General features: G+C 45.9%; 1 protein-coding gene across 9 annotated transcripts in view; it reads left to right on the top strand.

Moving 5' to 3' along the window:
* LOC138745577 (casein kinase I-like) overlaps nt 1-17,016 on the top strand; it is a 168,879-nt gene that overhangs the window by 147,826 nt on the left and 4,037 nt on the right. For 8 of the 9 annotated variants that reach the window (XM_069902762.1, XM_069902757.1, XM_069902760.1 and 5 more), the window contains 2 exons: nt 597-703; nt 807-888. In XM_069902762.1, coding sequence (XP_069758863.1) covers nt 597-703; nt 807-888 — 189 coding nt within the window. The remainder of the gene's footprint in view (nt 1-596; nt 704-806; nt 889-17,016) is intronic. The other variant, XM_069902761.1, reaches the window with a different exon arrangement.

Below are 17,016 nucleotides of genomic sequence, written 5' to 3'. Positions count from 1 at the left end.
AGTCCTCGGTGCAGACACACAACCAGACATAACACACATACAAACAGACAAACAATACATATGCAGGACAAGTATTCATGTATAGAAATAAATAAATTCATGAATAGGAGAGTCTCAGGTGGTTCGTGTGAGCAGTTCCTTTGGTTGTTCAACATTCTCTGTTCCTCAGCCTGGTGGCGCTGGCTCTAATACCCCTGTATCTCTTCCCTGACAGGAGCAGCTGAAAGATGCTGTGTGCTGGGTGACTTCAGTCCGTGGGTCCCGCCCCCTCTCCCCCCCCCCCCCCCCCCCCCCCGAAATGTGCTGTGGCCCCCAGAGAGGATGTAGCAAATTCCAGAGGGTTCACCACACTCTGGCGAAAGAAATCCCTCCGCATCTCTGCCTGAACCGGGCCCCCTTCCATCCTGAGGCGGTGCTCTTTTGCCCCTTGAATCGTGCCTTCTGTTAGAAGTTGATCCAAGCAGGCGGCAGGACAAGAGGAAGGAAGGAAAAATGGGGATGCAGCGGCTGTGAATGTCGATCGCTGTCGTGTTGTCGCCCTTCCTCTGTGAATGCTGTGATCTGTGACTCTGCCTTTCTGCCCATCCACTTGACAGGTGGTGAGCTCAACCAATGGCGAGCTAAACATCGATGATCCAACAGTGGCACACTCCAGTGCACCAATCGCAACTCAACCAGAGGTGGAAACTTCCGAGGATACCAAGTATGTGTTCTACAATGCTTTGCTTATCCCTTTTGTTTGGTGAATGCTCCACCCTGCAGTATTCATTACTCCTCGGTCATTGCATTAATATTCATATTCTCAGCTCTGGACAATTGAATGAAGCTCCCAGAGGAAATAAGAAAATGGACAGTGGAGTACTTTTGCTTGGGCAGGATCAACTGCTGGTAAAGAAATGTAAAGAATTTCTTGTAACCGTTGGTGACGTAAATTTTTGTGATGGATGTTGGAAGTGTGGAGCATTAACCCTCAAAATGCGGCTGACTACATGCACGGCAAACTGTAGTTCGCGTGGACGGAACAGCGGTATCCCATGATCCTTTTTATTTAAACCCTTTCACTGTCTCATATTGTGCTTTTTTTCTCCTCATCTGTTTTTATTTGAATGATCATTTCTAACGAACGTTAGCTGACCGTCCAGGCCGGAAATTTTGGATGTTGACCCATTGACTGAAGGGGAATGGGATGTCCTTCCACCAACCCCCCCACCCCCACACCTAAAACCTGTAACTCTTCATCTCAGACACTCTCATTTAATTCTCATCTAGTTATTCTGGCAAAGGCCGCCGACTTGGTAAGCAGCCGAGAGTCAAACTAAGGATATCTCTCCCAAGGTAACGAGTTTGGGATGATGAAATACAAATGTTCTTCATTTGTTAGGACTGAGCCGTTGTGTCACCAGGGCTTGTAGACCGTCTTAGAACATTGCATGTGTGTTGGTGTGTGCCAGTGAAAGGGTTAATGATCCCTGCATTTCCATCACTTTCTCCGAATACGCTTTCATCCGGGAATAATTGGAAGTTCATCGACGGTAACGGTTGCCCTTTTCGATAGGATTGTTCCTTATATCAGATCATCCTTTTTCCAGCAGGATTTTAAGCTGTTCTTTAATACACTTCTCCAGTTTCCTCTTCCCCTACTCACTTTTTTCCTGTTGGCAAGACGTACAATTGGTGTTTGACCAGTGAGTTTTGCATTGGTCTTAGAACTGTGCGTGTTTTACCATGTCAATCACGTTCCGCTGTAAAGTGAAAATGAACGGACAGTATATCACCAAAGTCAGGAGAAGTTTACCATATTATTCCTTGAGAAATAGGTACAATTTGTGGGGGGGGGGGAAGCAAATTAAAACAGAAGTTTCTGGGACCACTCGGCAATGGAAAAGTTGCTAGTTCCAACAAATAGTCTGTGACCTGAAATGTCAACCCTACACCCTGACTCGCAGAGAATGCTTCCCAGTGCCTGTATTTTATTTCACATTTTTAGCGTCTACCTTTTGTTTTTTTTAAAATTTGCGATTTAAACGCATCCATTTGAAATGAACTCGGTTCACGTTCTCTGGGGTGGTGATCCATGATTGGTGCTCGCTAGTCAGGGGAGCCCCGAGCCAACAGCAGGTCATTGCATTGCTGCATGGTCCATCGTTGTTGTGCGCCGGTTCCCGAGGGCAGCATAAGCTGGACTGGTGGCCAAGTTGGTTATCTTCCAAACTCGGCAATGCGTAGGGAAGAGTGAGTGTTGGAGAACCATTCATATAAAGATCTATGGATCAAATGATTTGAGGGAAGGGTGTACACTCCTAGAAAGGCTTTTTGAATTTTTGTGCTTTCGTTCTGGTGAAAACTTGCTAGTTAAAAGAGCGGGGGGAGGGGGGAAGAGTTAGCAATAGTGAGGCTAGCGCAACGCCATTATATAGCACCAGCGACTGGGGTTCAAATCCTCCGCTGTCTGCAAGGAGTTTGGACGTGCTCTCCGTGTCTGCGTGGATTTCCCCCCAGGGTCTCTGGTTTCTTCCCACCATTCAAAACATACCGGGGTTGTAGGTCAATTGGGCGGCACGGGCTCGTGGGCCAAAAGGGTCTGTTACCCTGCTGTATGTCTAAATTTCACATTTAAATCTCATTTATCATTCTGACCGGAATATTGAGCAGTGAAATTGAAATTTGAAAGATCTAATTTGTTGGCATTTTCTGTTGAGTATCTGCAGTATTAAAGAATTTGAAGGTAAAATCAGAATGTAGCCACGAATGTCGGTGCAATCCAGCCTCGTTCATTTCCAAGGGTGGATAATATTTTGTGTTTATTCTTTTTCCCCCCGGGGATTTTGTTCATTTAAATCCCTTTGCTTCTCCCTTATCTCACTATTCACTTCCTCATTCCATCAGCCCTCTTGTCCCTCAGCTGCCTCAACCCTTCCCCCTTCCTCCTCCGCCTCCCCCTTTGCGCCTTGTCTCTCACGTGCATGATGAGCAGACCAGCAGGGCTTTCTCCGTGGATTAATCTGTTGTCTTTTCTTTTTAAACTCTGTAGCTGCATCAAAGTGCTGAACATGTGGTGAGTCCCTCTCATTGGTTGGGAAGAGGGAGCAGACCAGGCTAGAATATTATAAACAGAACCAAACCACTTGGGAGATTGCGATGTGAGTCAGTGAGCCTTTTGTCTAAGGCCCGACCACCTTATGAGTGTCACCAGGTTCCTTAAGATGTCCTTTTAAATTTTATGGTTCAGCCTCAAACTCGATCATTGTGGCTTTAACCATTAAGTCGCTTCAAGACCTGATCTTTTGAGCTGAAGCAGTTTTCTTGTCTCTGTAAATTTTTATCTTTTTTCCCTCTCCTAATCGTGCAATTTTGGAGATTAATCCAAATTAAAATTTCCAGCTGCTTGCAGTCTGCAGCTTCCCTCGAGAGGGGAAAGCAAACTGCCGGGGAGAACTCGGCAGGTCAGGCGGGAACTGGTCTTTTGGGGTTGAAACCCTGTTTCAGTCCGATTTCTAGGACGGAACCTCCACAGCTATTTTCTCACGAAAATGAGACTTGAAAGTGTCTGTTGAACCCCATTGTCACAGAACTGTCTCCAGGAGAGAGAAGGTTCTAAAACTCCAGACGGCGTTTTCCGAGAAGGGGGGTGGGGCTGTGTAAGGATTCAGATTTGCCTCGCTTCTTTCCACTATCAACGCTGTTTTGCATTTTGAGTGGTGGACTCTCTCTGTTCCCGCCACATTTGGGCATTAAAATCTCTAGCCGTGAAACAGAAAAACAATTGGTGCATGACTTTAGTTTGAGAAAGAACTCGTACTGGGCATTGGTCACTGGAGCCTTACAGTTTAATCTGACGCAACTTTACTTGTGCTGAACTTGCTTGTGAGAATTCCAGTTTTATGTTTTTGTTTCTTTTTTTCAAATATGTCAAAAGTTAGATAAACCAGCGCCTGCAAAACATTTTCTAAGTAATGAGTATTCCACCCAGTTCTGTGTGCATGAGTAGAATGCATGGGTTTCTGGCCTATTTCTGCTCTGTTTATAACAAGAATGTTAGTCTAACCTTTGCTTAGACCATTAAAAGTGACACAATCTTGAAAGGCAGCGCTTCATTTTTTGAAGTATTGATGCTCTTTCAGAACCAGGATTTATTGTCACAAATTTGTTGCTTTGGAGCAGCTTCACAGTGAAAACATTTCTATAAACCACCTTACAAAATCATTATAAATAGTGCAAGATAAAGAAAAATACAAAGTGAGGTAGTGTCTCATTCAGGCAGCGGGGAAGAAGCCGACCTTGCACCGTTGGGTGCTCGTCTTCAGTCTCCTGTACCTTTTTCCTGATGGTAGCAGAGTGAAGAGGCCGTGGCCTGGGTGGTGGAGGGTCCTTGAGGACAGAGGCTGCTTTGTTAAGACACCGGCTCATGTCGATGTCCTCGATGGAGTGAAGTCCGCTGCCTGTGATGTCGCAGGCCGAGTGAACAGCCCCCTAGACCTTTTATTCTTGTCCTGAACGTTGGAGCCTCCATTACCAGACAGTGATGCAACCAGCCAGAAAGCTCTCCACGGTCCACCCGTGGAAGTTTTCGAGAGTCTTCGGTGACAATACCAAATCTCAAACTCCTCACAAAATATAGCCGCGGGCGAGCCTTCTTCGTGATTGCATCGGCGTGGAGGCCCCAGGACAGATCTTCAGCGACGTTGACACCCAGGAATTTGCCTTGTGGAACAAGAGTTCACTATGTCAGTAACCTGAATGACACCTAAATTGTTGGTAAGGGAACCAGAGAGGAATGATCTTGAGGGATCATTATACTTCCTGGAAACTGCTCTGACTGGTTCTTAGCATTGGATAGACTGACTGTTCATCTTTCCCTCAGTAACTGGGGCAAGTCAGTTGGAGCAAAAGCAAAAGAAAAAGTAACATATCGCAGAAGGAGAAGCTTGCACATTCAAAGAAATATAGTACACCTTGACAGATTTTTTAAAAATCATATACAGGAAAAATCCCTGTTATCCAGAAATCAAGCAATTGGCAGCAATTGGAAAATGTAAACGTTTAAAATTGTTAGTTCATCAATCCACATAGCACCAAATATCACGCAACCAGGAAATTCACTTATCTGGCATCTAATAATCCCCATAGGTGCCGGATACCTAGGGTTTTACTGTACATTCCTCCTGTGTTGTTTTTTTTAAAATTTGCGATTTAAACGCATCCATTTGAAATGAACTCGGTTCACGTTCTCTGGGGTGGTGATCCATGATTGGTGCTCGCTAGTCAGGGGAGCCCCGAGCCAACAGCAGGTCATTGCATTGCTGCATGGTCCATCGTTGTTGTGCGCCAGTTCCCGCTTGCCCTTCCCTTCACAGTCATAATTGATTAATCCACCCAACTACTTTTCGTGGTGTATAGGAGGACTCTGTATAGGGCGTTACCCTTTGCATAGGACAACCCCCCCCCCACCCAAAATCTTACACTTACCGCTGACCAGTGGAAACTGTTAAAAACAAATCACATATTTTGTTAACAAGTCGCTCTGTAAAGGTTTTATTTTCACTAGCATATTTAAAAATAAACCGCCGTTGGCTCCTGTAACAGGCCGTTTAAAGCCTTGTACAGAGCCGACGGCAGTCGGACTGGGCGGATGGACCCCGCGGAGGAGCACTGAGACCTTATCGATAACTAACAGGGCATGCGCGAAATTGCTATGGAGCTGACAGGAAGATGGCAGCGGCGTTAAGACTTTGCCGCGAATTGGGGGTGCAAGCATCATGTAATCGCTGCAAGATTGGATTCTGCTAAGTATAAAACAATTTCACCACCTAATCCAAACAGAACACGAGTGACTTTTTAATCAAAACCGTTATTAAACTATAACTATTCGACCATGAATTGAATTGCAGTATTGAAAAGAAAATAAATAAATAAATAATAAGAAAGAAGACTTTACCGCGAAGGCTCGGATTTTACACCCGACCCAGATTTTGAGGTGACATTTTTAAGTTTTGAAGATTGTGCTATACGGTATTTAACCTCCCGAGCACCGGCCAGAAAATGAATAGAGTGAAATTTGAGAGTGTCGGCCAGATTTGTATTGATTGGTTTACTTGGGTTATATTTCAGGCCTTTGAATATTTGATCGGTAAAAGCGCAAAGAGTTTCCCCCCGCCCTGGCACTTCCAAAATTGAGCTTTAGAGAGCACAATTTTCACATTTGACCCAATGATGTACAGCTGTCTTTGGAACTGAGAACAGTTCAGGGACAGGCCCTTCGGCTTACTTGTCTGTGCTGGACATGATGTCCAACTCACACAAAATCTCTGCCGCTTGCCCTTCCCTTCACAGTCATAATTGATTAATCCACCCAACTACTTTTTCCATCCAAGTCACTTAGTCACAAGCAACAGTGGTCCCAACTCCAATCCCCGTGGAACACCAGGCCTCCAGGCCGAATGACAGTCTCCCACCACTCCTCTGAATGCCATGAGCCAGCCAGTTTTATATCCAAACTATCAACTTACCTTGTGAATCAGCCTGCCATGAGGGACCTTGTCAAACGCCTCACTGAAGTCCACCCTAATCAACCGTCTGTGTCGTCCCCTCAATAAACTCAGATTGGTAAGACGTGATCTGCCCCTCACAAAGCCATGGTGACTGACCATGACGTTCCAAATCTACATAAATCCTATCCCTATTTATCCTTTCTAATAATTTCCCTACCACTGATTTGAGGATGCCATATATTCACCTCCTAGTGTCCACAGTTGTTGTCTAAATGGTTGTGTCCTGTTTGCTGGCTTCCGTCTTTGTTCCATTTGCTTGTTACTGCCATCCCTGCCCTCTGCTGTTCCACTCACCCAAGGTATCCCACCTTCTCCATTGCTTGTATTTCTGCAACATCTCTTCAGTTCACAAGCGAGTAGGAAGATCGATGGACAAAACGTCTTGGCGGTCAAGGAATTATCCTCTTTCTGTTTGACACCATATGACGAAAGGTTTGGGATGAGGCCTTACTGTGTAACTTGAAGAGAGAGGGAGAGATTTTGTGTAGACAGTGGTGTAATTTTTGGGTTCAATATCTGGGATGCTAATCCTCTGGCAAAACCACCGTGCAAGATTGGAATAATTCATTTGGGGTTACATTAATAATTGTGCTTGTAGCTTCATGTTGAATTACCTAAGAGAAAAGCTTGCGCGTTCTTCAGACACTGTACAATCAACCATTACTTCAAAATGAACTGGATGACCGTACTGGCGTGCCACTTGCAATTTTAGATGCCACCCTATTGAAAAAGAAGTGGCTGCGTGGGAGAACGCTGTAGAGTAGGCCTACGAGAATGTTCTCAGACTGGAACATTTTAACGATGAACAAAGGGGGTGCAAACCAACCCAGATAAAAACCTGAGTAAATAAAGGGCCAAAAATCAAGGGATTTAGAGGCAAATAGGCACCCAGAGGATTTAGTGAGGAGGTGTTAAAGCTTTATACCCAGAATTTGCTAAGGGGAAGCCAAAACGCAGGGCTGGAGAAACTCAAAAGGACAAACAGTATCCTTTTATAGCAAAGATAAAGTACCTAACCAATGTTTCGGGCTTAAGCCCTTCATCAAAATGTAAGCAGGCGCCCGAACAAAATTATGCTGGTAGGGCAGGGCGAGGGGCACTGTCCCACAGGTAACAACAGGTGGATAAGGGAGGGAGGGCACAGCATCAAACGGGGAGGGCTCTGTGAATGGAGAGGGAAGGGGGCGGAGAGCTGGAGGAAAGGAGAGAGGGATGGGGGAGAGGGAGAAACCGGAAAAGTCGACGTTAAGGCCATCCAATTGGAGAAGGCCCTGACTGAATATTAGGGGTTGCTCCTCCAGACTTTCACGTTTTTACTCTTGCTAAGGGGAAGGATGGTGTCCGGGAGGGGGAGGGGGGGGTGGTTGAATGGGAGAATGGAACGACGGAGCAGACATGGCAGGCTCCTACATCATGGCAGATGGTGTGTGTGTATTTTTTTGAAGAAATATCTAGATGCATTCTGAACTGCAGCAGATGCATGAATGTGCAGTTAAATTGGGCAACTCATTTTCATTTGACATGTTGATGCAAGTTGAATGTCCCTCTTTGTCACACATCTTCCATGATGTTATCGCTGAGTCGGGCTGTTTGTTTATCTGTAATTGTGAACCTTGCTGATGGTTCAACTTTACCGTTTACAGATTGTTAACCAACTGTGTCCTAAATTATCCCAGATACGTGAGAATTATTTTGGCACCAGGCTCTTTGGCTTGCTGCGATCAGATCTTGTAGAATATTCCTTCTCCACATTCAGTACAAATAGTTAGAATAATACAGAAGATATGCGCGAAATAGTCGATAACGTGTAAAAGTCGTCTCCCTCTTTCCCCCCCCACTCCATTTTTGGCCCCAGCTACCCTCCCGTCCGAGTAGCCGACACCCTGAACACAACTTGCCACCTGGATCTCCCAATGCCGCAAGCTAGGCAGGTACTTACTGTGGTCAAAAGTCGTATGTATATAATAGTTGAACCCCCCCCCCCCCCCCACCCCCCGCAAATTGTACTCTGAAAGTTGGTCCAGAAAATTACGTATCTCTCTGGAAAAATGTAGAGCTTCATCCGTGTTGGTCATTTGGAGACCATCGCCTTCCCAAGATCATGTTATATGGCGAGCTCTCCACTGGCCACCGTGACAGAGGTGCACCAAAGAAAAGGTACAAGGACTGCCTAAAGAAATCTCTTGGTGCCTGCCACATTGACCACCGCCAGTGGGCTGATCTCGCCTCAAACCGTGCATCTTGGCGCCTCACAGTTCGGCGGGCAGCAACCTCCTTTGAAGAAGACCGCAGAGCCCACCTCACTGACAAAAGGCAAAGGAGGAAAAACCCAACACCCAACCCCAACCAACCAATTTTCCCCTGCAGCCGCTGCATCCGTGTCTGCCTGTCCCGCATCGGACTTGTCAGCCACAAACGAGCCTGCAGCTGACGTGGACTTTTACCCCCTCCATAAATCTTCGTCCGCGAAGCCAAGCCAAAGAAGAATAAGCCACATGGAACTGACTTCCTTTCACAATATGTTCATGGTCTACGTGTCCTGTGAAAATAATACCGTATATACTGTGGTATAGGACCATCCTCGAAACTTAGTATTTTCACCTTAAAATGGGTTGTCCAATACAAAGAGTACAATTCTTAGCTCGACGATGAAGTCTCAACACAGCCACCACCTTCCCGCTGGCTCCGACACGATCTGGCGCGTACCCGAGTCTCGGCGCCCCTCCGCGTGGTCCATTTGGGGGCGGCGCAGTCTCGTGGGCCGAAAGGGGCTGTTACTGTTGCTGTATATTCTAAATTTTAAAACTAAAGGGAAGAAAACGTTTGTACAAGGATTGTTCAACTAGCTGGTAAACCTCTCCACTCCAGTTGGCCAGTAAAGCAAATGGGCTCCAGTGATGCATATTAGTGGAAATTTATCATCTTCTGAATAATTTGATAAATATTAATTGAATTCCACTCATTTACCAGTTGAATCATTGAATTGCAGAAGAAGTTAATGAAATAATAATGGAGGCTCATTACCACGACAAATGAAAGATTTGGCAGAAATCTGAAGCCAAGCATCAAGGTGTCTAGATCTATGTACAGTAAAATCTCTAGTATCTGGCAAAATAAATCAAGAAAAATGCATTTAAAAAATCATAGTAAATAAAATAATAGGTAGAAAATACATCAGTTTAAAATTGAAGTAACACATAAACCTTTGGTGAGGACGGTAGCAAAGATTCAGCCAGCGGAGGGCCTTGGTTGGGCTTTGCTCATAGCAGCTGTTTGAATAACTTTGTGTGAAACAGCAATGGCGTCGCTCAGGTTGAAGAGCTGGTTGATGCTGCTCTTAAAGTGTCTCCTTATCCGTATTTAGTAAGAGTTGTCCTGGTCAGAGGCTTTATCTGTAAACCAGGGGGAGGGGTTAATTATCTATAACGTTATTGTTCACCTTTCGGGCTGCTCCGTGGAGGGTGAGGAACCTGCAGATGCAGCGATGGTTAAATGTTTTCAAAGAACGTGATGTCCTGGTCAGAGGCTTTATCTATAAACCAGGGGGAAGGGATTAACTATCTATAACGTTATTGTTCACCTTTCGGGCTGCTCCGTGGAGGGTGAGGAACCTGCAGATGCAGCGATGGTTAAATGTTTTCAAAGAACGTGATGTCCTGGTCAGAGGCTTTATCTGTAAACCAGGGGGGAGGGGTTAATTATCTATAACGTTATTGTTCACCTTTCGGGCTGCTCCGTGGAGGGTGAGGAACCTGCAGATGCAGCGATGGTTAAATGTTTTCAAAGAACGTGATGTCCTGGTCAGAGGCTTTATCTGTAAACCAGGGGGGAGGGGTTAATTATCTATAACGTTATTGTTCACCTTTCGGGCTGCTCCGTGGAGGGTGAGGAACCTGCAGATGCAGCGATGGTTAAATGTTTTCAAAGAACGTGATGACCTGGTCAGAGGCTTTATCTATAAACCAGGGGGAAGGGATTAACTATCTATAACGTTATTGTTCACCTTTCGGGCTGCTCCGTGGAGGGTGAGGAACCTCTGCAGATACAGCGATGGTTAAATGTTTTCAAAGAACGTGACTGAACATAATGTAAAATGCTTTAAGGTTTATATATTCATGCAAGTGAAGTTTGTTCAGTATAAGTATGTTTGTGTTTTAAACTGTTTTTCTCGTGAAATGGTCCAAAAGTAACAACCTGAGTCTCAATGTGGACAAGAGGAAGGAGGTGACCGTGACTTCAGGAGGGCCAGGAATGACCAACCTCCATTACATATCAACAACTAAGTAGAAGAGAGAGTGGAGAGTACCAAATTCCTTGGAGTTCACTTAGCTAGTGGCCTACTGCCGACACTCAACATCTCCTCACTTGTTAGGAAGGCGTAACAGTGACTGTACCCTGAGAAGACTGAAACGGGCAAGGCTACTGGCCACCATCATGTCAACCTTCTATAGAAGCTCTGTCAAGAGTGTCTTGACCGTGTACCACATTTGCTGCAGATAAATGGATCAGAGGTCAATCTGCAGGACCATAATAGTGGCAGAGAGGATCTCTGGAGTCTCCCTCCCCTCCCATCAATGTGATCTGCCAAATCATTGATTTCAGCTACTTCCATTGGGAAGGAGATACAGGAGGATCAGAGCCAGAACCACCAGGCTGAGGAACAGCTTCTTCCCACGGGGCAGTGGGAACGCTGAAAGACCAAAGGAACTGCTCACGCTGACCCTCCGAGACTCTCCTATTCATGAAACAATATTTATTTCTTTATTTGTATAGATGAATACTTCTCCTGCGTATGTATTATTTGTCTGTATGTATGATATGTCTGATTGTGTGCCTACGTGTTTTGCACCAAGGACCGGTGAACGCTGTTTCGACGGGTTCCACTTGTGCAATCAGATGACGGCAAACTTGACTAACCTTAGACTTGAATAGACCATCACAGATTTAGTAGTTTCTGCCTAAGCAAGTGAACTAAACTTGCCTTTTTGGTTTTTTAATTTGCCATCTGTCAACAAAATCTGTAGGGAACGGCGCAAAAGGATGCATCAAATTTCCAGGCAATTGCCGCTATTCGTCCGATTGTTCTCCCAAGCATTGTTTCAGTTCTTAGTCAGATTTAATATCAGTCAAACTGTTAGTAAGTACATTTCTCAAATAAAAATCAAGCTGGCAACATTACTGTTAGTAGTCAAGGCTCAGCCGATGCCTGCAAGTAGCAGAGGAAGTCGAGGATTCCCTAAAGGGCGGATGCAATTAGCGAAGCCTATTCCCCAGGAAATGAGATACTTCTCACTTATTTATTTCAGTGGTAATTTGACGCTTTCTAAATGATCCCTTCTCTCAATCGGATGGGGGGGGGGGGGGGGAGGTCATTTTCTCTATTGTGCATTTGAGTGAGTGAGACTTGATATTTTGTGGGAGAATAATAATAGACCATAGAAATCTTAGACTCCAATTGATTAAAAAATGCTCTTAATTTTTAAAATAGCTATCAGCTGCTCTCCATATTCTGGAGACTGGCTCAGAGGCACAGTTAATGCAATACTGTTACAGCGCCAACGACCCGGGGTCGGTAAGGAGATAGTACGTTCTCCCCGTGTTTGGGTTTTCTCTGGGGGCTCCTGTTTCCTCCCTCCCTTCAAAACATACAGGGGCTGTGGGTCATTTTGTGCGTATTTGGGTGGCACGGGCCCTTAGGCTGGAAGGGCCTGTTAATGTACTCTATCTAAATTTTTTTTTTAAGCTGGCTTTTGTAATTTTACAAATGCCACAATGGACAAGAAAACATAGACGGGGTATAGTAAACTCTGTAGTGGTGTTGGCCGAGTTCACCGCTCTCTGTCGTCTTTTCCCGTCCCGTACATCGGCACCTCCCTACCAGACAGAATGCTCTGCACGATACACCTGCAGAAATTTGCATGAGTCTTCAGTGGCACACTGGATCACCTCAACATCCCACAAAGTATAGCCACTGGCGAGCCTTCTTTGTGACTTCATTCACAGGGAGGCCTCAGGATAGAGGAATTTTAGGTTCCTCCCTTTGATGAGGCTGGATCGTTTTCTCCTGAAGTCCACAGTCAACTAACTCTTTGGTTTTGCTACTGTTGAGTGCAAGGTTGTTGTTGTGACACCATTCAATGAGCTGATCTATCTCCCTCCTGTACGCTTCCTCATTGCTGTCTGTGATTCTACTGACGACCAAGGTGTCATCGGCAAAACTTGTAGGTGGCATGTGAATTGAGCCAAGCCACACAGTCATGGGTGTAGAGCAGTGGGTTAAGCGCGCGTCCTTGAGGTGCGCCTGTGTTGGTCGTCATTGAGGAGGAGACATTGTTTCTGATTCATACTGTGTCTTCTGATGAGAGGAAGCCAAGAACCCAACTGCGGGCATTTTTGCATTGAGATTGGTTCCCCAGGCAGCCATAACGAGGAGTTTCCTGGCAATGCACAGCACGTCACTGCTGTTCTCTCTCTGCGTAGGGGCTGTGTGTTGTGCTTCGTTTACACTCAGATGCTAGAATTTGTGAAGTCTTTCAGGCGATCAACAAATTGCACCTGAGATTGAGTAGGACCTTCACTGCTGGGCTAGCTGCTGTGATAAGGATGGGGGGGAAGCGGCACTGTTCGCTTAGCGGTTAACGCGCTAACGACCGGGGATCGAGTCTTTAAGGGGTCTGTACATTTCCCCGTGTCTGCGTGGGATTCCTCCGGGTGCTCCAGGTTCCTCCCACCCTGCAAAATGTACTAGGTGTTGTAGGTCAATTGGGCGGCACAGGCTTGTGGGCTGAAAGGGCCTGTTACCGTGCTGTATGTCTAAAGCAGTAGTAATCAAATGGTCGAGCTGGTTGGTTCGTGGTTCATTTTTCTTGATGATTCTATAAAATGGATGGTGTTAAAGATACCAACTCCACTCTTGCATATCTCCCATATCTCGCTTCCAACACTGGATATGCAAATATGAAAGCAAATATTGACCATCCAGGAACAGCAAAGATTAGATATTTGCTGGAATAAATGAGTGTTTTCCACTTGGATGCCACGAGAAGCCTGGCTGGGCAGCTCAGATCAACTGCACACTCCCACCACAGTTCCAGAGACAAACATCTCTACATAGCCATGGGCAGCAAGCCTGATTTTCCCCCTTTAATTTTCAAGGATAATGATTGCTGCAGTTGCCTGAAATATTACATTTCATTCTTAATGTGGCCTCAGGAGTGCTGGAGACTTAGTGACTCTGGCAGGGCTCTCTTTTGCTTCTCTTCCTCTTACTGTCAGATGGCGAATCTTTGACAGATTCAGAATTTATTGTCCTGAACATGTCACAAAATTTGTTGATTTTCTCGTGGCAGCGTCAGTGTAAACATTTATATGGGCGTAGCGGTTAGCGCAACGCCTTTATAGCGCTGGCGATCAGGACTGGACAGGGGTTCGAATCCCGTCCTGCCTGTAGGGAGTTTGTATGTTCTCCCCATGTCTGTGTGGGCTTTCTCTGGGGGCTCCAGTTTCCTCCCACCCTTCAAAAACCCACTGGGGTGTAGGTTAACGGAGTGTAATTTGGGCGGCATGGACTCGTCGGCCGAATTGGCCTGTTGTAGTGCTAATTTACAGTATGTCTAATTAAAAATTTAAAATCAAGCCACCTTACAAAAAATAGTGCAAGAAAAAGACAAAGTGAGGAAGTGTCTGTGGTTCATTGATTATTCAGGGATCTGATGGCAGCAGGGAAGAAGCCGTCCTTGAGCCACTGAGAGTTCATTCTCAGGCTCCGGTGCCTTTTTCCTGATGGTAATAGAATGAAGAGGTCATAGCCTGGGTGGTGGGGGCTGGTTTGTTAGGATACCCCATCTTGTACATGTCCTTGATGGAGGGAAGACTGGTGCCCGTGATGTCGCAGGCCAAGTTAATGACCCTCTGGGGTCTTTTCTGGTCTTGACCGTTAGCACTTCCATTCTGATCAGTGATGCAATCAGACAGAATACTCTCCACGATACACCTATAGAGGTTCTCGTGAGTCTTTGGTGACGTACCGAACCTTCTCAAACTCTTTACAAAGTAGAGCCACTGGGTAGCTTTCTTTGTGATTGCATCGACTTGGAGACTCCAGGACAGATCGTTGTAGATGTTGACACCCAGAAGTTTGAAGTTCTCTGTTGCCGACTCCTCGATGAGGACTGGGTCGGGTTCTCCTGATTTCCTCATCAAGTCCACAGTCATCTTGGTTTCGCTAATGTTATTGTACTCCCTCCTCTACGCTTCTTCATTGCCGTCTGTGATTCTGCTGCGGTGTCATCGGCAAATTTGTAGACAGCATTGGAATTGTGTCGAGCCACACAGGCATGGGTGTAGAGTGGGGAAGAGCAGTTGGCTGAGCATGCATTCTTGGGCATGTGTTGTGTCCAATTCGTACAGACTGTGGTCTTCCGATGAGGAAGTTAAGGATCCAGTTACAGACCTGGGGTTTGGAGGCCTTACAGAAGACTAAAGGAAATTTTGTATAATATCCTTTTTTTTTTACATGACAGTAAAAGAATCTTGAATCTAATCCACCTACTGGTTAAAAATTTATTGTGGGTCTGGACTGCAGAATGGGTCAAATGTTCCTGGCCTCCAGTATATTAGTGAGCCTGTTTCTCCCCCCCCCCCCCCTCCCCCTTCACCAACCCGAAGACACAGTTGGATCTTCTTACTGACACCACCTTTGACTGATGGATTTTCCAAAACTTCGATCGTGTTCTTGATGTAATAGGACCAGTCATTGGTCCGGGGCTTGCCAGCAACTCTGTGGCAAAATGCCAGTGGTTTTCCCACATTAGTGCCACCGTTGGCATGCCCCTAACCTGCTGGCCAAAGATTCCCCAACAGTGCTTCGGCATTGAGCTCTTTGGGAAGTCCAGCAAGGGAGCACGACCCTCCGCCCGTTCCCCAGTGTGTAGACTGCAGGTGCTTTCATCCACTGAGTCCAGGTATACAAAATAGAGTAAATCGAAGCAGGTTTTTTCCACAGCGGTGAGGTGAGATGAGAACTGGAGGGCATGGGTGAAAGGTGAAATGTTTAAAGGGAACACTACTGCAGTGAGAATGTGGGACAAGTGGTGAATGCCAGTGAAAGCACAATCCTGGAGAAACTCAACAGGTCCTTTATACTGGAGAGATAAAGGGACATTTCGGACTTGAGCCCTTCAACAAAGTATGAATCCATCTCAATGTTGACAGTTAGGGTTCGGCCCACACTAGGCAAAAGGGCCTGTTTCTGCGTATTACGTTGTTTTAGCAGGCTGTTTTCTACATCAGCTGTGGGGCCTGTTTTCTACATCAGCTGTGGGGCATGTTCCAGCCTCGTAGTGTGAATGCATTACTTTTACGGACGGGACTCGTGGATTGTTCCCAGGTGCTTGAAGCTCCAGTGACACGATCGGACTCCACCCCAAGCTACACGCTTTGCTACCTGGCACCATTCATTTGTAAAATCCTGCCAGCAACCTGGTTAGCGCAATGCTGTTACAGCACTAGCTACCCAGGCTCCCATCCAGTGCTGTCTGTAAGGAATTTGTATGTTCTCCTCTGGGACCTCTGGTTTCCTCCCATCCTCTTAAGCGTAGGTGTATTTGGGCGGCATGGGCTCATGGGGCGAAATGGCCTTTTGCCGTGCTGCGTGTCTAAATTTAAAAAAAAATTAAATTTAAAACCACCTTCAGTGGTAGGACTGTTGGCCTGGGGCTGTGTGGAAAGAGATTGTATGCAGAGTTTTCACTCCACACTCAATCCCCGGCAGTAAAGGCTTTGTTGAATTATTTTTAGCTATGTCGTGAAAATTGCACGCACAGTTAAAAGCAATGGGTTGTACGTGATGGCATTTTTCTCAGGTTCATCTATTTCAGTCCAAGGAGTATTGTAGGAAAGGCAGATGAGCTTAGAGCATGGATTGGCACGTGGAATTAAGACATTGTGGCCATTAGTGAAACTTGGTTGCAGGAGGTGAAAGACTGGCAGGTCAGTGTACTGGCTTTAGACGCGATAGAACAGGGTAGGGGAACATGAAAGAGTGGCATTGCTCGTCAGGGAAAATATCACAGCTGTACTCAGGCAGGACAGACCAGAGGGCTCGTCTACTGAGGCTATATGGGTGGAGATGAGGAACGGGAAAAGTATGACCACACTCATAGGGTTGTATTTATAGACGGCCCAATGGTCAGCGAGAATTGGAGGAGTAAATCTACAGAGAGAGAAAGAGCAGGCAGCTGCAGGAAACAAGGTTATGACAGTAGGAGACTTTCACTTTCCACATATTGTCTGGGGCTTCCATACTGTAGAAGGGCTGGGTGACTTAGAGTTTCTCAAATGTGTTCAGGAAAGTTTTCTAAATCAATATATAGAGGTACCAGCTAGAGAGAGTGCAATACTGGATCTCCTATTAGGGAATGAGACTGGACAGGTGCCAGAAGTATGTGTAGGGGAACATTTTGTGTCC

This window comes from Narcine bancroftii, chromosome 11 (assembly GCF_036971445.1).
Source record: "Narcine bancroftii isolate sNarBan1 chromosome 11, sNarBan1.hap1, whole genome shotgun sequence".
NCBI lineage: Eukaryota > Metazoa > Chordata > Chondrichthyes > Torpediniformes > Narcinidae > Narcine > Narcine bancroftii.
This window is presented reverse-complemented; position numbering and strand designations above follow the sequence as displayed.